The 21,056-nt window shown below is 34.3% G+C and overlaps 1 protein-coding gene across 2 annotated transcripts; it reads left to right on the forward strand.

Annotated features, from left to right (window-relative positions):
• The first annotated feature begins 8,170 nt into the window (after positions 1-8,170).
• LOC102589503 (protein GAMETE EXPRESSED 2) lies at positions 8,171-19,995 on the forward strand. 2 transcript variants are annotated; one of them, XM_006342759.2, is made up of 17 exons: positions 8,171-8,322; positions 8,411-8,722; positions 8,803-9,144; positions 9,340-9,666; positions 12,876-13,082; positions 13,165-13,250; positions 13,325-13,457; positions 13,752-14,060; positions 14,218-14,342; positions 14,618-14,835; positions 14,910-15,137; positions 16,112-16,341; positions 16,800-17,038; positions 17,959-18,115; positions 18,639-18,802; positions 18,992-19,086; positions 19,553-19,995. In XM_006342759.2, exons 1-17 carry the CDS (start codon positions 8,238-8,240, stop codon positions 19,704-19,706), a joined length of 3,411 nt encoding a protein of 1,136 aa, XP_006342821.1. In that variant the 5' UTR covers positions 8,171-8,237; the 3' UTR covers positions 19,707-19,995. The 2 variants fall into 2 exon arrangements, with proteins under 2 accessions (XP_006342821.1, XP_006342822.1); XM_006342760.2 differs by having other exon boundaries at positions 8,414-8,722.
• Positions 19,996-21,056: the final 1,061 nt, after the last annotated feature.

Raw genomic sequence — 21,056 nt, forward strand, 5'->3', positions numbered from 1 at the left:
AATTTATCCCTACAAAAACATGAAAAACAAATCAATCATAAATAATATATCACTTATTCAAATTTCTTTTAAGTGGAGTAAAATAAAATTACTTGACATTGTTATAAATTTGAAAGTAGATGCAGAAAGAAATTTAAGTATTGTCATATCCCATATATTTTAATGGTATCTAATCATCTTTTCGTTATTTATTTATTAATTTAATCTACATGCATACTTCAAAATAATAAATATTTGTAGGGAGAATATGCAAATTTTATTTTAGTTTTAAAAACAGAAACATTACTTGAACTATAATTCAGGAAGATTTTTTTAAATTAAAAATCACTACTTAATATATATTAAAAACTATTTCTTTTAAGTGGAGAAAAATAAAATTACTTGACATTGTTATAATTTAAAAGTAGATGCAGAAAGAAATTTAAGTATTCTCATATCACATATATTTCAATGTTATCTAATCATATTTTTGTTATTTATTTATTAATTTGATATGTATGCATATTTCAAAATAACGAATACATTTTTCTGCCAACAAAAGAAAAAGATAATAGCCATATATAAGTTATATACCAAAAATTTAAAAAATTTAAAAAAACAAAAATAAAATAACAGATATAACACAACACAATATTTTATTTACACAAATAGTAAATAATATATCAAATAAAAACACTCTTGTATATTCATGGTCATTCTTACTTAAGTTATTTGATAATTTTATTTCTATTTTAGGATTCTCTATCCACTTGTTTTTTTTTCAAATATTCATTCCGTATTTAGGAGAAATTCATATTTATTGCATCTATAAAAAGCTTTGTATTCCTCATTTACATATGTGACATTGGATAACGGTAAAGAATAACAATAATAATAATAATAATAATAATAATAATAATAATAATAATAATATTATTATTATTATTATTATAAAATTAAATAAAACATAAAAAATGTATATAGCTTGAATATCTGGTTGGGGAAAATTGCAAGATGGACAAATAATATTTAGCACCTTTAGAATATCTTTCAAAAGATTGATTTCTTTTTCTTAATTTATTGTATGATTTTATGATGGGATATAATCTGTGCCATGCCAATATAAATTATCCAATGAATTTATCCCTGCAAAAACATAAAAAACAAATCAATCATCAATTATTTATCACTTATTCAAAGAACAAAGAAAAAGAGTAGCCATTATTTTAAGCAAAAACAAAAACTTCAAAAAAAGAAATCCAATTATCTTTTGCTATAATAGCAATACCAAACAGAAGGAGTGAAAAAGTCATTCGACTGTCTGGATATACTCAGAACTTAGAAGTATAAAATTCAAGTGACTATTAGTATAATCACTCAATTTTTACGGTATGCTTGAATTAATTTTCTATCACAACCTTCATAAGTCTCGCAAATAATCTGAAACTCATAGTATTTAAACCTAACTAAAGCGATTTCATCAATATATACCGCTCGTTTGATAGTACCATGAAATAAGTCTTTTCTTCTCTTAATGTCGAATAAGAATACTCTTGGATTGCACTTTATTTTTTGCTATTTTCTCTCTTGTTCTCTCATCTATTTCTCCACAAATGTCAGACGGTCAGAATATATATATTCAATGTTGAGATTGACAAAGTAAGTTGTAATCACCTTATTTTTTTTTAAAAATTCAAATTTTTGAATTTAGAAGTTTGATTAATTTTTGTTGTTTTATTGATAAATTTAAACAGTTAAAAGTCTGCAAATTAATTGACGCGGGGATAGGAAAGTGGGCCACGTGTTGTAGTAACTGAAGTTAAAGTTAGTTTTTTATTAATAAGTTTATGATTTAAAAAAAATCTGAAAACAGAATACACATGTTTTGGGAAAAAATGAATACACATGTTTTAGCAATTTTATTTGACAATTATTTTGTATTATTTTTTAAAACCTAATAATGTAGTTTCTTTTATTTTGGCTTAGTATTAGATTTTTAAAAAAAATGTTTATGATGTGTGTGTATATATATATATATATATATATTTTGAAATCACTTTTTAACTAATTATTTAAAATATAATTCAGTATAACAACTCCCCATATTTCTCTTGTTGCACAACCCACCTATCTTAAATTTCCTTTGAAATCAATAAAAATAATTATTAATATTGATTTTTTAAAATAAAAAATTGTGAATATTAAATGATCACTAATTACTATTTATTAATTAATCTAAATATGTATTACTATTTGGATGAATGGAAAATGTTTCCATTATTTACAGTTTTCCGTTCTTTTTCTTTTCTTTTAATTTTAAGAATTAATAAATGTTATTTTTTCTGGTGCTGACACGTAAGCATTTTCACCTCTCCTATTATATATATAGATAAAGATAATAGATAATTTTAAGAATTAATAAATGTTATTTTTTCTGGTGCTGACACGTAAGTATTTTTACCTCTCCTATTATATATATATATATACCAATTGTTGATTCAATTCTTGGTCATTGTCATTGAGATTCATGTCAATTCAGATTAATATTTAGGTATAGATATTCCCTCTTTTTTTTTCTCCTTTCAAACAAAGAAAAATGGTTGAAGTTTTACTCATTTTTTTCTCCTTTCAAACAAAGAAAAATGGTTGAAGTTTTTCTATTTGGAATCGTGTTAGGCCTAATTCCTATTACTTTGGCTGGATTATTCCTAACTGCATATTTACAATACAGGCGTGGTGATCAGTTGGACCTTTGATTAATTAACATCTCTTTTTTTTTTATTGACCTCCTCTCCTTACAGTCAAGTGGCTTTCAGCTCCTTTATTAAACCCTCCCCTTTTAATAATAAGAAGGTAAGCATCAAAGCCCAGAAAACCCAACCTATACAAAGAGCTCTTTTCAGCCCCTACTCCTAACAAGTGAAAATTGCTGGCACCCACCATATCTTGCTTCGGGGCCGATCTCTTGTATCGGAGCAAACAAATTCAATGATTTTCTATATTCTATTTATTTCTTTTTTCTTTATTGTTGACTTACATCGGGTCGGTATATCAGTCTGTTCTCTTCCTTATACTTAATTAACATCGTAGGAGCTGCATACTTTCTAATTTTCTTTCTATCTGATAGGACAAACAAAGAAATAGGAAGGGATGGTTCTTTCATTCCATTGATAGAAGTCTAACTAGAAAAAGACTCTCTCTATTACTTTGAGAAGAGAATCGTTGGTTTTGACCGACGAACTACGTGGGAAAATAGACCTTCTTTCTTTGATTTGAAGCAAGATTTTTGGAAAGTAACAATTCCATTCAGTTCGTTTTCGGAAAACTTGCTGGTCGCGGATTAGTTCGTTCTGCGTTGCCAGCGGCCTCAACTCAAAGGCGCAGGTTGATCTCTCTGGTTGAGGCTGCATTCATTTATTCATATTCAACTTGACACGTGGGAAGGGCTTACTCTACTAGTGGCTCGGCTTGGTCTCGCCCCCTTCCCGCACTATTCCTCCCCACTAAATTGAGCGATTGAGAATCTCGAGAACCTTTTCGAGCGTCTGTCTTCGCGGGGCGATTGGAAAAGAAAGGAGTATTTCATTCTTTTACTGCCTTCCATTCCACTATTCTGATCGAATTAATTGCTCTTCCGAACGACCAAGTCATAATGAGATTAAAAACCGATGCTTCCTTGGCCGTGTGGAACATGGATTAGCATTATGTCATTCCTACAAGTGATGACCCACCCAGGATTGCTATGTACGGACTTAGAGATCAAATAGAATATGTTTCTTTCCATTCCTCGTGAGCCACTTATTTCTCCGAAACAAGAGATTAAAGTCATCTTCCTCCTTTTTCCCAAGAAGTCGACGGCGTTACACCATTGGGATACTTCGAATAAACTTGAGTACATATAGGATACACCGGTGCTAAAACCTTTTCTCAAGATATCTTCCAAACTGTTGGGGTCGTTGCTCCGGATCTTGTTCTCCCGGTGTGAAACCAGTTGGTTCCGTAGTTTTAGAATTCTGCTGATCCCAAGTACTCCATCTCCATCATTGCATATAGGAATATAGAAAGTAAAGAGGAAAAGGCATGACCAGAAGAATTGTGTGAAATAAGTGAATTTATCCAGTTGAGGCATTCTTGATTGATTGAGACAAAACGATTCCCTCAATACAGCTTCACTCCGTCAAGCCTGTACGAGTAGTGAAGAAGTATAGATTTAGTTGGTTGTTGACCGACGGAAAGCATGGGATCAAAAAAGGCAATCAATCAGAATTGATAAAATAATTCAAAAAATCTTGGTAAACACTGGAATCTTTACCCCGTTGATCCAAATCCTGTAAAAAAAAGCGAAGACTCCCCTCAAGAAGATTTCGCTGAAAAGCATGGCGTGGATCGCCAACAGGCTGAAGCTTGTCTTCAAGAAAGTGATAAGCCTCCTTTCTTATGTTTGAGTAAGGGGATTCATTAATATAATAATAGAGGAAAGATTCTCTTCTTCAAGCATTAAGTTAAGGAGTTTGTCTTGGACAAGGCCCTTTCTCTCTAATACTTGAAGTTCGAAATACTCTTGATCAAAAATCGAGCGAAAATTGCAATTCGGCGATAAAGATAAATGTGGCGCATTTTCGCGAACAAGGGCAGCATAGTCTCCCGGAGTGTTCTGAGGCGGTAGATTATAGTACGTACCATTCTCCAAGAGTCTTATACGCCGATATATTTCCGCCTCATTCTCCGCGGCAATAACGTTTCTAAAAGTTTAGAGTGATTCCGAACTCGATTCAGATTCCAGGCGGGGAAGACTTCCTGATTCTCTAGTCGAATTATCACTTTCATTCGACGATACAAATAAGATAAAAGCTGTGGGGAGTGCTAGAAAAGCCAAAAAAAAGTCCATAATGAAGAATCTCAAAAGGCAACTAAAAAGGGAAAGGAGGAAACAAAAAATGAAAAATAGAATCATACTTTTTTTTCTTCTTCTTCTTATCAAAACTACTGTGATAATGAGAAAGAGTAAAGAAAAAACTAAAATAAGGATCGGGGTCTTTCTAATTATTTTTTTTGCAGTTGAAGCTGCGGTGGAGGCTTCGGCTTGGCTCCCAAACCCATGCCATTTTTTTTCTTCTTTTTCATTTTTTTAGTAACAAAATAAACCAAAAGTAGGACCATATAGCTACGTTATGGCCATGCTGGCCTATGTTGTTGGTTTGCTGAAGCTGGTGAGCTGTTTGATGTATTGTACTGATATTTACCTGTTTTTAGTTTTGGTATAGATATCATGGTGGCCTCGACGGCCCAATCAGGACTTCTGTGCTAGTTGGATGTTTCTTTATATGAACTCTTGGGAGTAGCTGGTTCTTTTGTAGATTTGTTGACAGGGGCCTTGCCGGCCGAGGGCTTAGTTTTAAGCCGATATATACTTGTTTGTTTTCTTAATTGCATGTGACTGCCATGCGCTAGTAGCAAATGGTTCAGCAGGGTCGGCTCGGGCCTGAGTTTTGGCTTTAGGAGTCAGTTGCGCCCTTTGAGTTTGGGGCGTGACATCCTTGGCCGTGTGGAATATGGATTAGCATTATGTCATTCCTACAAGTGATGACCCACCCAGGATTGCTATGTACGGACTTAGAGATCAAATATAATATGTTTCTTTCCATTTCTCGTGAGCCATTTATTTCTCCGAAACAAGAGATTAAAGTCATCTTCCTCCTTTTTCCCAAGAAGTCGACGGTGTTACACCATTGGGATACTTCGAATAAACTTGAGTACATATAGGATACACTGGTGCTAAAACCTTTTCTTAAGATATCTTCCAAAATGTTGGGGTCGTTGCTCCGGATCTTGTTCTCCCGGTGTGAAACCAGTTGGTTCCGTAGTTTTAGAATTCTGCTGATCCCAAGTACTCCATCTCCATCATTGCATATAGGAATATAGAAAGTAAAGAGGAAAAGGCATGACAAGAAGAATTGTGTGAAATAAGTGAATTTATCCAGTTGAGGCATTCTTGATTAATTGAGACAAAACGATTCCCTCAATACAACTTCACTCCGTCAAGCCTGTACGAGTAGTGAAGAAGCATAGATTTAGTTGGTTGTTGACCGACGGAAAGCATGGGATCAAAAAAGGCAATCAATCAGAATTGAGAAAATAATTCAAAAAATCTTGGTAAACACTGGAATCTTTACCTTGTTGATCCAAATCCTGTAAAAAAAAAGCGAAGACTCCCCTCAAGAAGATTTCGCTGAAAAGCATGGCGTGGATCGCCAACAGGTTGAAAAATTGTCTTCAAGAAAGTAGTCCTTTCAGGCAGTGGTCATTTAGTCCATGGTCCATTGGATGGTCGGTGCAAGGCCAGAAATTGGAACACATTGATTCCGCTCGTTCCCGTCCTTCGTTTCAGGGCCTGTCCCTCAGTGTGGTCAGTACTCCATACTGTCGGGCAGCGATCCCTGCTGCTACGTTCATTTGGTCGAGCAAGGTCTTCCCTTGTATTCTATGTATGGCTGGCTCTTCTTGATCTTGAGGTCATGGGCTAATTCGACCATAGGGAGAGGGGTTCAAGATGCCCTCGTCTAAGTCTGTCTATTTCTTTCTTTGCTTTAGGAGCTCGTAGGTCTCAAGGGTTGTTTTTATATAGGCTCGCTCCCTCTTTTCCCAAGAATTCATCCACTTCCCCTTACTCCATAGGGCCTTCTCTAATAGGGAAAAGCCTTCCATTTCCGTCAAATGACCCGGCCTCCCCTGGCTCTTCCACCGTCCAGGCTCCCTTTCCTCCCTATGGTATGCTCCCCCGGCGCAGGCCTACCACGCTTCGCGCCTAGGGCGTTTTCGCCAGACGGATATATATATATAGATATAGGATTCTCTTGTTGCACAACCCACCTATCTTAAATTTCATTTGAAATCAATAAAACCAATTATTAATATTGATTTTTTAAAAATAAAAAATTGTGAATATTAAATGATAACTAATTACTATTTATTAATTAATCTAAATATGTATTACTATTTGGATGAATGGAAAATGTTTCCATTATTTAGAGTTATCCGTTCTTTTTCTTTTCTTTTAATTTTAATTAATTTTAAGAATTAATAAATGTTATTTTTTCTGGTGCTGACATGTAAGCATTTTCACATATCCTATTATATATATATAGATATAGATATTTGGATGAATGGAAAATGTTTCCATTATTTAGAGTTATCCGTTCTTTTTCTTTTATTTTAATTTTAATTAATTTTAAGAATTAATAAATGTTATTTTTTCTGGTGCTGACACGTAAGCATTTTCACATATCCTATTATATATATATAGATATATTAAATTGCCAGTTTTTAATGTATTACTTTTTGATTAAATTTCAATTTATAAATAAAATTTATAAACTATTTTATCAAATACCACATAGATATAGATATTTCAGTTATTTTTTATTTTGTGTTCCTATAATTTAGGTGCATTTTTTTAGGAGGAACACGATGTATGTAACTTACTGTTAAATTTGAATTTTAAAAAAATAGTAAAAAGTTAAAATAACAGTAAAAAATATTCTATTAGTATTTTCAGATATTAAATTAATTAAAATAATTCATAATTATGTTTTTCTTTAAAAAAGTAAAAAAGTTAAATTCACGGTAAAAAGCTTTCGTTAACGTTTAAAATTTTTTATTTTTTATTTTTTATTCAAATGTTAAATTAATTATATATATAATAATTAATTAACTGATATTTTAAAAGTATAAAATAGAGATTAATTGTGGCGCTGACACATAAACTCTATCACTTTATAGATTATTATTATTATTATTATTATTATTATATTATATAGATATTTCAAAGATAATATATTATTATTATCTATTTATTATGTAGTTGTTTTTCAAAAACTGGAAATTAAAGACTATAACATGTCTTCTAAAACTGTAACGTTTTTAAAATTAAAAAAAAAACTAACAATTTTAATTGGTTAAAAAACTGTAACTTTTCTTTTAAAACAATAACATTTTTTTTCTTTGATTAAAATATTGAATTAATTCTAGTTGATAATTTAAAAGTTAAAATAAGATATTAATTGTGGTATTGATATGTACGCGCTATCACATTTCCTATTATATAGATATATAGATGATTAAGACTTTCGGACACTTTTTCTTACTTTTGAAATTTCTTTAAATTACTTTTCAGCCCACATAGGAAGTAGGAAGCATTGATATTAAGAAAACCGCTAAACTTTTTCTATAAACCGCTCAAATTTCTCGAGCTCTCATCCATGGCGAACCAACTTCTCCTCTGCACCATCTTAGTGTTCTTCATCTTTATCTTACCCTCTTTAACTCATCAACTTTCATTATCAGGTAATTCAAACTCCTTAACTAACGCTTCTACTGTATATTAGTCAATACAGAAAGAATTTAAAACAATCCTTTGATTTTCTATTGGTAGAAGATTCGACAATTCCTAGTTTTGCATTCAGTTGGGTGAACAACAATGATACATTTATGGCTGGGTCTGTTGCAACCATAATGGTGAAAGTTATTGGAAATTTTGATCCTGCCCAACTCAAGCACCCTTTCAATCCCAACATTAGTGTCAATGATAAGATGGGAAACAGTTCTTACATTTCCGGGGTTTCGTCAAATTTTGGGGATTGGAAGATTTCATTCCTTCCCATTAGGACTGGGTTGTTCAATGTGCTGATTACTGATGATCACTTCAATGTTTTTGATTCTTCACTGCATTTTCATGTCACTCCAGGTTCTTTTATTCGCGAAATTTGATACGTATTTGCATTGGTCTGGTATAAAAATAAATTCTATTCGTTTTTGTATATGAAGGTAATATGTATCCATCTGCAAGCGTTGTGTCATGGAAGAATGGAGTGAGTGAATTTGCAGCAGGGATGCTAGCTTCACTTGTGATTCTTCCTAAAGATGCATTTGGGAATAATATCTCTTCTGCAACTGATCAAGGGCTCAACTCTTACAATTTTACATTCTCTGTATCTACTTTCAATGGTTCTGTTGCAACGATCCTCGATTTCACTAATAAAGGATGGGATATATCTGGTTATCTTGTTGCCGAGTTTATTGTAGCTACAGCTGGAACTCTTTTACTTAATATACAAGGAGATAACCAAACATTGAGTGGCTCTCCACTAATCGTCATAGTGAATCCAGGTGATTCATGTAAGCATAAGGATGATAATATTACTATGCTCACACATTTATGAAGTTGTAATCGATTTTTATTTGGTTTGACAAAAAGTGATATTCACTCTATCTTTTACAAACTTTTGGTGAATACTTTTGTGGCCCTTTGTTATAGTCAATGTTTCTCTTGGATAGTAACCGATTCCTAGGTTCATCTTGCAGGATTTTTGGTTGTTCCAAAATGTTTGCTGCAGTGGGAAGTTGAAACAAAGTACTTTCAAATATTTTCTCTGGTAGAAGGTTTCATTCACCAGCACGATCAATATGGAAATCTTGTTCCAGGGTTGTATGAATTTGATGTTGAAGTTATTGAAAATGGAACAAACTTGATTATTCCTGTGACAGATATTCAATTCAGGCAGGTTGGCCTGGGTATCCAGTTGTTCTCCTTCAGCTTAATGGAACCAGGGCATTTCAAGCTTATGATATATCATAAAGAGCAGAATAATTCCATCTCAACTATGCCGTTTCATTTTACAGTGTATATAGGTACTTTAGCGACTATGTTTGCTGCCACTTACATTTCTCGGTTTCTTTCCGTTACGCTTATTATGCTCTTCTCATATCAACAAATTGTTATAAATTTTAGTTGTTGTGCGTGTTATCTTTATTTCTATTAGCTTAGGTATCTGAAAACTCCATGTATGGAGGTTGAGTCTTAGCTCAATTTACAGAGAAATTAGAGAACAAGAAGAGTTGTATTGAATATGATCACCGATACATTGAATCTGTACATCTCTGTCTTTTATACTAGTCTAATAGTCCAAAGATACAAAATATCTAAAACTAACTTTGTAACTAACTTAGGCCACCTCAGCATTCTGTTAACTAACTACACTTATGACTTAACCAAATCAACCATATAGCTTGTTAATTCTTTACACTAGTTAACACTCCCCCACAAGCTTATGGTTGGAAAGCATTTTTCATCCCAAGTCTACTCAGTAGTAGCAGACTATGTTGTGCTTGTCCCAGACTCTTAGTAAGTAGATCAGCAAGTTGATGTTTGGTGTTGATATGCTCAGTTTGCAACATCCCTTGACAAATCATTTCTCTAACAAAGTGTCAGTCAATGTCTATGTGCTTTGTTCTTTCATGGAAGATAGGGTTGACAGCTATTTGAATAACTGCCTTGCTGTCACATATCAGTTTGACCAGAAGAGTTACCCCGACCCCTAGCTCTTTGTATAGACTTATTATCCAATTCCTAGGAAGAATTTTAGCTCTCCTAGATCCTTCATCTTGAACCTCTTCTTAATTTCCTGTCTGGTACTGCATAGGAGTTGATGATTGCTCCTAGTGATCAGAAGATCATCTACATACAATAACACCACTACAATATCATTACCAGCATGCTTTGTGAAAAGTGAATAATCATAATGACTTTGTTTGAACCCCATATGAACTAGTACCTCAGTTAGTTTCATATTCCATTATCTAGGTGCTTGCTTTAAACCATATAAAGACTTGTGTAGTTTGCAGGCCTTTTGACTCCCCCCCCGTCTAGCAAACCCACTAGGAATCTCCATATACACTTCCTCTTGTAAGTCAACATTAAGAAATGCATTGTGGACATCCATTTGATAGATATACCAACCATTAGAGGCAGCAGGGGCCACCACTAACCTTATAGTCACCATCTTTGCCAATGGACTAAAGGTTTCCCCATAATCAAGTCCTTCTTGCTAACTAAAACCTCTAGCTGCAAGCCTGGCCTTGAACCTTTCAACCTCCCCTGAGGCTAGAAACTTGATCTTATAAATCCACTTGCACCCAATGGCCTTCTTGCCAGGTGGTAAGTCTACTATGCTCCATGTTATGTTACTCCCAAGGGCAGCAATTTCCAACTCCATAGCCTTTACCCATGTAGGATCAGCAGCAACATCTTTAAAGGAAACTGGTTCAGTAAGAACTGAGTAGGCTTTCAAAACATGTCTGTATGTAGGAGACAAGTGGTCATAGGATATGTGGTTAGCCAATGAATAAGTACAAGAAGTGGACTTAGGCTTAGTGACAAAATTTTGCAGCCATAAAGGTGGTTTACTTGATTTGACTGATCTTCTAGATGGTACACTAGTAGTAGAGAGGTGGAGCAGGAACTACAGGTTCAGAGACAACATGTATGATATCAGGTGGAGAAGAAGTAGGAGACACTTCAGAAGCCTCGGTGTGGGATGACACAAACTCAGCAGTGCTTGGGACATATTCAATCACTGGAAATATGGGATTAGATAAAGCTTGTAGATGCTTACAAGGAAATAAGTCTTCCTGAAAGACTACATGTCGATTGACAAAGAAGGAAATGAGCATGAATATCATAGAGAATATTTTTGTGTGGAGGAATAGCCCATAAACACTGCAGGAACAATTCTTGATGAAAATTTATCAAGTATCTTAGGACAAGCAGATGAGATAAGGATGGAGGATGCAGATATAGCAGTTCAAAATAAGACTTATATCCCAGTAGACTGGAGGGAAGTCTATCTAAAATATACACAACAATTGTTACACACTCACCCAGTACCTCAAAGGTATAAAGGCTTGAAATCTTAGAGATTTAGCCATAGCAAGGATGGCTCTGTGTTTCCTTTCAACAACACCATTTTGCTGTGGTGTATACACACAAGAACTCTGATGTATATTGCCCATTTCACACCTAAGAATTTGAAAATCATTACTAAAGAACTCACAACCATTATTAGTCCTGAAGGTTTTAACACGAGTAGAAAAAACATTTTGTACTTGAGAGAGAAAATGTTTGATTACAACTATAGTGTCAGCTTTAGAAGCAACCAAGAAAATCCAAGTATACCTACTAAAGTCATCCACAATAGTGACAAAAAACCTATTTCCATTATGAGTTGGCACATTGTAAGGACCCCAAAGATCACAATGCAACAATTCAAATACAACTTTGGTCCCATGAGTGCTTAAAGGAAATGGAAGCTTAGTCTGCTTGGCTGTAGGACACACAGTGCAATGATAGTGGTCAGTACTACTTAGTGATTTTGATTTTTTGGGGTCCCAAACATTGGGTAAGATGGGTCCTACTCTGATACCATGAAAACTCCAGGTATGGAGGTTTAGTCTTAGCTCAATTTACGGAGAAATTAGAGAAGAAAGAAGAGTTGTATTGAATATAATCACTGATACATTGAATGTGTACATCTCTGCCTTATACTAGTCTAATAATCCAAAGATACAAAATATCTAAACCTAACTTTGTAACTAACTCATGTCACCTCAGCATTCTGTTAACTAACGACATTTACAACTTAACTTACTCAACCATACAACTTGTTAAATCTTTACACTAGTTAACAGTATCTATGGAGTTATGTCTTTAAATTGCTTCTGTGTCATCTTGTTAGCGCTCTAGCCGTTCATGTATGATTAGATTTTAGAATCAAAAGAGCTTCTCGCTGAAAAGAAATCATGTTGGAAGTTCCATTAGCAGGTAACCTTGTGAATAATCTCAAATTAGGGGAAGAATATTTCAGAAATGAAAAGTTCCCAATCTCTTCCGGTTTACCAGATTGAACTTTTAACTGCTTGTTAATGCAATAAGTAACTTGCCTCGTTCTGATTATGTTCTGATACTTTATCATCTTGATATTCCTTCTGCGTCTGAAGGTATGTATCAGAGTAGGTACATTTCCAGTATTTAGCTTCTGATCTACTATTTCAAATTTTTATAGGTTATTGTGATGGAATGAATAGTATTGTTAATGGGTCGGGTCTAAATGACTCTGTTGCTGGTGAAGCTGCAAGGTTCTCTGTCTTATTGAAGGATGCTTATCTATATCCTTCACTTGTTGAACTAGAAAGCCTGCAAGTACAAGTAGTGAATGAATTTGATTCCTATCAACCACAAGCAAGCATACATCCAATGAAGATGGTCCATGGTATTAAAATTAGAATACGCTCTTTGATAAACAGGATACACTTACCTTGACATTTTATTGATTGATTGCCTTATTATAATAGGAACTCCATGTGGTACGAATTTTAATTGCAGTGCACATAATGATGTGGAACTTGCTTTTACTCCTCTGGCTGAAACAAACCTTGATGTAAGGTTTTTTGATAGTGTTCTTTATGTTAAGCTTTAGAATTGACGGAACTGATAGTTAATTTTTGGTTGCAGCCGAAAAACATGAGATTTAGTGCCTTTGATGTTAATTATATACCACAGAGGAGTGGAATCTATGAAATTCATGTATTTTGTGGAAATATTCCATTAAATGGTGGTCATCCATTCAGAAAGGCAGTAAGTGCAGGTACGTGTTTATGCTCTAAATATGTATGTGTATTCATGAAATAGCTAAAAGGAGTGCTTTTCTGCTGATATGAAGAGATGGTGCTTATATCAGAACTTTTTATTTGCCTAGAAATAGTCCTATTTTTACAGCTTGGGAATTATTTGAAAAAATCAACCAATAGTCGCAACACAATGTTTATCCAACCAAACATTTGTATACGTCATACATTAATTTGTCTAACTTTATTGAGGATGATGATGCATGGACCTTCTGATTCTCAAATTTCAATGATGTTTCATTGCTTTGGTGCAGGAAAAGTTAATACATCTCTTTCAGGACTTGTGAAACCCAGTCCAAAAGTATCAAAGCTGACAAAGAATGAAATCACAGTACAACTCATGGATTCATATTCTAATCCAGTCCTCTTACAGCAGTCAAAGTTAAAGTTGGAGATTAGTTCAGTTAACAGATCAGGTTCTTCAATATGGACTTTTAGTGATAATAAGGATGGCACGTATAGTGGAAATTACCTGGCAAAGGATGTTGGCACCTATGAGTTATGTGCCTCTTTTGATGGAATGCATTTAATGCCATGCCCCTTTGGTGTGAATGTATACACTAGTGAGTTCTTTCCTTTTAAGCTAAAATGAAATTATTAGGCTTGTTATAATGTGGAGTTGCCACTTTAATCGTTCAACTACGTGGTCATTGAAATTGGTAATTTCTTGCTTTTCATGACCTGACTTCATCTGACCCTAGTATTTCTTCTGCCCTTCAGGTGAGTATTTCCCTAGAGTACAGAATGATTCGGTCTGGGTCTGGGAGGATGATTCAATTGCTTTTGATGCTCTAGAGAATGACTATTTTGCTGGCCATAACATTACCATTTTTGAATTTTCAAAGGTAAGTGTACTTCCATTACACATGAATTGAAGATTATATACTTTTTGTTTTGTAACTAAAAGTTAGAGGTACGAGAAACTTCGTGGATATTCTCCACTATGTATACCGTACGTGTATGAAAATGTGTTTAGACATTTTTTCTTACATATGTTATCAAGTAGTCCATCTACAGCTGATCAAGTTTTTTCCTAACAGAGTTAAGATTGTGTGTTTATATTTTCCTTTCCTTTTTGGTTGTCTTCGTGAAAAGTTGCCTCTATAATTTCTACGCACAGCCAGGTCGTGGTTCAATTCTTCAATATGGCCATCTCTTTAGATATACACCTTTCAAAGGATTCAACGGGAGGGATTCTTTCTCTTATACAATATGTGACGTGAATGGGAATATTGCCTCCGGTGGTGTGGATATATTCGTTCTAAGCATCCCTCCTCAGTTTGTTTCAGTTCCAAGTCAATTGCTGGCAACTGAAGATGTTATTAGTCCAAGATTCGGGTAAAGTTCTAGTTAAGATTTTGTGTTGCTTTGGTGTCTAAGAGTTTGTAATCTGGTCTGCTAACTGGATGCAGTGGTTTCTCTGGACTTGAGATTATCTATTCAGATTCAACTGAAAACATCAGCATTACATTTAATGCACAATCTGGGATTGTCTTTCTGTCTCCTATGTTAATGCAATTTTGGCAGCCAGCCTGGAGTATTTCTTCTACATTCAGAGAGGTCGGAAAGTTTACTGAGTTAACTTTAACAGGTTGTGTAGAAGAAATCAATTTTGCAATACAGTCGCTGCAGTATTTTGGGTATGAATATTTGTACATAAATTCTCGCCATTTTATTTTTCTTCTGAATCTGTTTTTCTTCGGAAGTTGGTAAGCTAGTTATTATTTGCTTCTATAAGTGTGTCCATTTCTCGATGGGACGTCATCCTTGTGTACGTGTAGAATTTTCAATGGGGTCTGGTATAGAATGTGTAGTAGGCTCTTAGCAGAAGATACTGAAAGAACAAGTAAAAGTTCAGAAGAATGATGGGTGAGAATAAACATATTAGTTTAGGAATTAATTTTATGACCATAGTTAGATAGGAATATCATATTTTAGTAAAAATGAAGGTTTTTTCTTGATAGTGTTATATTCACAAAGCAACATGATATGTGAAAATAAAAGTATATAGTTGGGAATTACTAAATTTTGGAAGTGTTTCCTTGAGATTAACTTTTGATAGACCACCAATTCAGAAGAAAATATTGTTGTGCTAGCTTTTCATTACTAATGAACCAGTTATCGATAGAGCTGGAATATTCTTGTTCTATCAACATTTAGGACAGGTTGAGAATATACGGACTCTTGATAACTTGGGCAAAAGTTCTCTTCTTGACACAATTTCTTATATTCCAGACTAATTTAGATTCACATATTCTGATTACATGGCTATCTGTTTTCTCCTTCATCCTCTAGTGAGAAGTCTGTAAGGGAAGACAGATAATTCTTGACAATTATGAACTATTTTGTTGTATCAGCATATTTTACCTATTCCTCTTCCCTTTTCCTGTCATACAACATTAATAACTATCTTATTGCCTCTCATTTCATTCATTCTAGTTGTTCTTCTTGATTTTTTTTTTTATATTTAAACATTATAATAAGCCAGGGCACCTGGACAGCCTTTCTTGCTAACATGAACATAGAAATCTATTAAATGCTGAGAATGACTAATAACTTTAGAGTAGGATTAAACATGTTATGTTAACGAGTCTCATGTGTTTCTTTGAATCAGAAATGAGAACTTCTACGGCACTGATACAATTCACGTCTCTACGATGAACACAAATGGGAAGAACAGTTTAGATATTCCTATATTGGTTGAACCTATCAATGATCCTCCATTAATTAATCTTCCTCCTTTTGTTATTATGGATCAAGGGAGTGAAGAAGTATCCATTTTTAGCAGAGACAGGAATAGGTCTGCTGTTTTTGTTGGAGATCCAGATCTACTGCATTATCCTGGTACGTGAGTTTGTTGATGCAGTCAACCCAATGTGGATTTAATCAATGGGTACTACTGTAATAGGAGATATTCCCAGCACCTTCTTAAGATTGTTAATAGTTTGTAAAATAAATGGATAATGAAGGTTGAGAGTCGCACTAATTTTTGCTGTTAAGTTATAGGTAAGAATCAAGGATATCACCTACGGATTTGCAATTTATTTAATCGAAATAGATAGCTGAACTTTATATTCTAGAAAGAAAAAAACCCTGCTTTTCTGGTCAAAACATTCTATATCTGGTAGTGTGGTGCTCTGCTGAAAATGGCTTCTATTATGCAAGTCTCACAGAAACCTCTGTCATTTATAATTGCTGATTCTTTTGCAATATGGGAGAGGGATATGATACTTTTACATCTGAAACATAGTTGTGTTCCTCCTTCAAATCTTACAGATTTTGATACTTAAGTTTATTTACAGGGAATGCGTCTCGTTTCTTGGTAATGTTCTCCGTGGAAGTCAGCTCTGGCTTCCTTTCAACAAAGCTTCCTGCTAACCTCATTAGCACAACTGAGTTAAAATTTAAAACCAGCTACCAGTGGCAGCCTCTTCAGACATTTGTAACCATCTCAGAACATTTTATGGTCAAAGCCAAAGGCATTAGATTTCGGGGTACACTAGAAGACTGCAACAGTGTCTTGGAGCAATTGCTATATCATGTGTGTCCTAGAGATCCTAAGCTACTGTTATCATTTTCGGCTGGTTCTTTCCCTTATATCTTCCTTTGCTATATTATTGATGTATTGTTTCCTGATAATATGGTAGTATCATTTACCTAGTCTGCAATAAGTGCATCAAGAACAAAGAATCTAATTAGATTTTATGCTTACTATCTGTTTCATAAGACAGCAGGTAATCAGTACAAGGTGGAGAGAATTAAGATTAGTTCTGATAATGATTCCATTGCCCTCTTAGATTACTTTTGGTTTCCTGCGGCACTCTTTCAAATGTAGCCACATATGCTGTTCCTGGGACCTCCCCTCCAAACTAGTCTAATGAACTAAAGAACCAAAACAAAAATCAAGAAACAGTATTGGAAGATTTGATAAACAATAATAATAATTCAAGCAATATGATTTTCTTTCACTTCACACTCATTTTTCATATTTTTCTGTTGGTTTTCCAGTTCATTCGTTTTTGTCTTCCACTATGCCAATGGACTACCGAGAATCAGCAGGTTACCTAATGGTATATGTACCACTACTTGAGAAGTGGCATAGGGAATGTCAAAGGCAGTGTCACGAGACATCATGAGTGATCTAAGATAGTCAGTTATGGTTTTCTGCAATGCAGCCTTTATAAGCACATTTTTCCCTTTTCTCCTTTTCTGTGACTTCTTTTATGGCTAGTTGAGGACTTTGTGAACAATAATAGGGGCTTAGATGAATATTTGTATTTATATTGTATGACATATACTGAAAATCCTTGGAGATGTTAAGAGTTATATTTGCAAATGGATTTGTTATCACTTCTACGTTGTACTGGAGAATTGCGGACTCATTCTTTGTCATATCTGTTGCTATCTATCATGTTCCCTTTTCATGTTCCGATCTGCATAACTACATGAGTTGCTTTGCAGGGTGATGAACATCGTGCTAGTCTTATTGTGACGGTGAATGATATGGGGAACTATGGGTGCTACCCAGGCTGCACTGATTTGATGTCAATGCCTCATTTTGTTGAGGTTTCTGTTAGTCTAATGAGAGAAAAACCTCTGAGTTCATTATTTGCACATGGTAAGTTATGCATCAGAGAGGTGCAACATTTGTCATTATGAAGCTTTTCCTTTGCATTTTTTTCCTGAACTTTGTGGTGCATGCCTACCACAGGTGCCCACTTTTTAAATTCTTACCTTACCTAATGCCAAACTCCATTTTCACCCGCCAAATACTTCAGCTTTTTGGTTCCAAATGTGTTGCTTTTGGTAAATCCATAACTGAAACTGGTGCTTTCTTCTACCTCCTACAGATCTCAGGTAAGATTTTGAAATGTTAAAATACGCAGTTACAGGTCTCTGGTGAGACTGTCAAAGAAACTGTTTTTTCATACAAAATGCAATTCATGGAAAGGGAGATGCATGGTAACTTTTTGAAGTTGCATTAATTCTATGAGAAATAGTCTAAATTTCTAACAAATTATGCAATGTTTTTAACTTTTTATCTGAAATTTCATTTGGGATAAGTGAAGCATTGACAAACTTATTAATTTATCATGGTATTAATTATCAGGATGATAATAATAAGTGCATCTGATTTGCAGTTTTTGGATCAGCAATTATTGTTGAATTCATTTTGGTGCTTTCTTTTGGTGTGATACTTCTATTCTTCATTTGCAAATGTGCATTTGTTCTCATAAATGAGAAAAGGAGGCAGGCATCCCAAGATTTTGAGTTCTCCAATGTCCAGAATTCCCAAGAAGGAACAGTAAGTATGCGATTAAATCAAGAACTGTTGTTCTCCACAAGCCAGCATTTTATCTTTTCCTTGCATCTGCGGTTGATGTTTTTCCTCAATGTGACACATCCATTATTCTTTTGTTGCATACCATACTCTACTTGATTGGTAGTAATCGAATAAGATCTTTCATAATATGTTTTTTTGTGTACTGTTCAGTTAACCAAGGATTTATCTGATAAGATGACTCGAGTCAGAGGGTGCTGTTCAAATTTCTTCACGTCTAATCTCCAGCTCTCCAAATTCCATTTGCGGTAAGTTTATAGTAATAAAATGGCTCTAGTTTGTCTTTTTTTGGAAAGCTGGAATCAAAAGTCTTTTTTTACTATGGAAAGATGCACCATTTTGTAAGCTTTTAGAAAGTTTGGAATCTTGTGATTCGTAAACAAGTTCAACACTGTACGGACTGACTAAAGCTGAGGGTTGTGATGGTGTGAATGGAAGCTTATGAAGATCAAGAATATTTTTAATTGTGGTAAGGAGGATCATAGAGGATACAACACATACAGTGTTAAGTGTTTTTGAGAATGAGCATACTGTGTTAAATCTGTAAAATGTACTACCAGCAGAGAGTTATTTCTCAGCAAAAGCAAACTAGTTAGTTGCAGTTCAAATATGCAGAAAGTCTTATTCAACTGTATTCTCTTGCACTAAAAATTAAGTCGTTGGTCTTATGCAGTTCCGTTCTACATGGTTAAAACATAAACTACATATTTTCAGGTCATGCCTACAGCTTGGAATTGGAGGATTTCCTAAAGCCACCAATACTTCTTCAAGTGATCAGCTTGAAATGACTTCTCCTTCTGGGATAAGTGCTGCAACTTCTGCAAAAGATGAGCAACTGGAAGAGCTTCCCTCAAGTTTATTAAGATGATCAACTTCTTTTTCATAGTCTGCTTGTGGACATTGTACTATTAATTATATGGTGCACTACATTATTATTACCTATGGCCAGCACTTGTCAATACTAATGTTGCAGGAAGTGAAGCTAGTTATTTGTATAGTCCGTTGGGGTGGGCATAGTTCGGGTCAACCCAAAATCCAAACCGAAATCCAAACTTTTTGGATATTTGGTTTGGATTTTATTTTTAAATTATGGATTTCGGATTGGATATGCACTATGGTTGTACAGTTTTTTAAATATCCGAATTTTTTATGTCTTATATTCAGCTTTACCCATAGTATATTTGTCCAATGCCAATAATAAGTCTAATTTTCTAAAGGTCCAATAGATTAGTACCACATAACTTTACCCATTATAGTACTCGGTCCAATATGGAATTATGCGGCATGGGCAGCAAGGAAGCCTTAATCCTTGTTGACGGTAGAAAGTTCAGCATTTTAAGAAGTAAACTATTAGGTGAATTGAGGCTGTTAATTGTTATGGTCTGTTTTAGAGAGAGGCTCAAAAGTCAAAATCAAAACTTTACAATATCCAAATTAAGAAAAAAATAATCTAATCAAATTCGAGTTTATTTGAATTGGATTTGGACCGTAATTTCTTCAATCTGAAAACTTAAATTTTTATATCAAATCCAAACACTTTCTGATTGAAACAATTGTTTCAATTCCTTATAATATGCAACTGAAGTAGGTTTTTGCTAATGATTTTTTTTTAAAAAAAAACAAGGGGAGGAGAGAGGGGTGAAAGCTCAAATATGTCATCAAACTTTGATCATTTATGTCATGTTGGGCTCAATCATGTCACTTCCGTTACAAAAAGGATTCATTTGTGCTATTATATTTTAACGGATAGCTTTGATGGTTTTGCAAAACCATTCTTTCCACATGGCCTCGTATTTGATTAGATGTTCATGTCACGTAAATTAAACTGGTAATTCAAATGGGAGGGGTGTATTTAAGCTTAGTTCGTTAAGTATAGATGTGTTTTTAAGTCTGTCAATAGTTCAAGGATGAAACCAATAATTGGCTAAGTTTGAGATGTTTTTAATACTTATATATATAAAATATATACGCGTCTCTCACTCACTGGAGAAAGATTGGAAAATCTACTTCAGAACATCGCCGCCGGTGTCTGGATTCAACTCAGGCCGCCACAATTTTACATCACCGGTGACTAGAATTGTAAAGATGACGAAAGGAATAGGGAAGAAGAAGATTGACATTAAAAAGATCGCCAGTGATTCATCAAGAAAAGTCACATTCTCGAAAAGACGCACTGGTCTTTTCAAGAAAGCTCGAGAACTCGAAACCAAGTCCGGCG

Source organism: Solanum tuberosum, unplaced genomic scaffold (assembly GCF_000226075.1).
Source record: "Solanum tuberosum cultivar DM 1-3 516 R44 unplaced genomic scaffold, SolTub_3.0 scf00035, whole genome shotgun sequence".
NCBI lineage: Eukaryota > Viridiplantae > Streptophyta > Magnoliopsida > Solanales > Solanaceae > Solanum > Solanum tuberosum.

What these genes read in the sequence shown, in the direction of transcription:
- LOC102589503 (XM_006342759.2), top strand. Translation starts at nt 8,238, where the DNA reads ATGGCGAACCAACTTCTCCTCTGCACCATCTTAGTGTTCTTCATCTTT. An exon ending in AATCGTCATAGTGAATCCAG is followed by an intron (nt 9,145 to 9,339) that starts GTGATTCATGTA and finishes TTCATCTTGCAG; the next exon opens with GATTTTTGGTTGTTCCAAAA. An exon ending in TCCAATGAAGATGGTCCATG is followed by an intron (nt 13,083 to 13,164) that starts GTATTAAAATTA and finishes TTATTATAATAG; the next exon opens with GAACTCCATGTGGTACGAAT.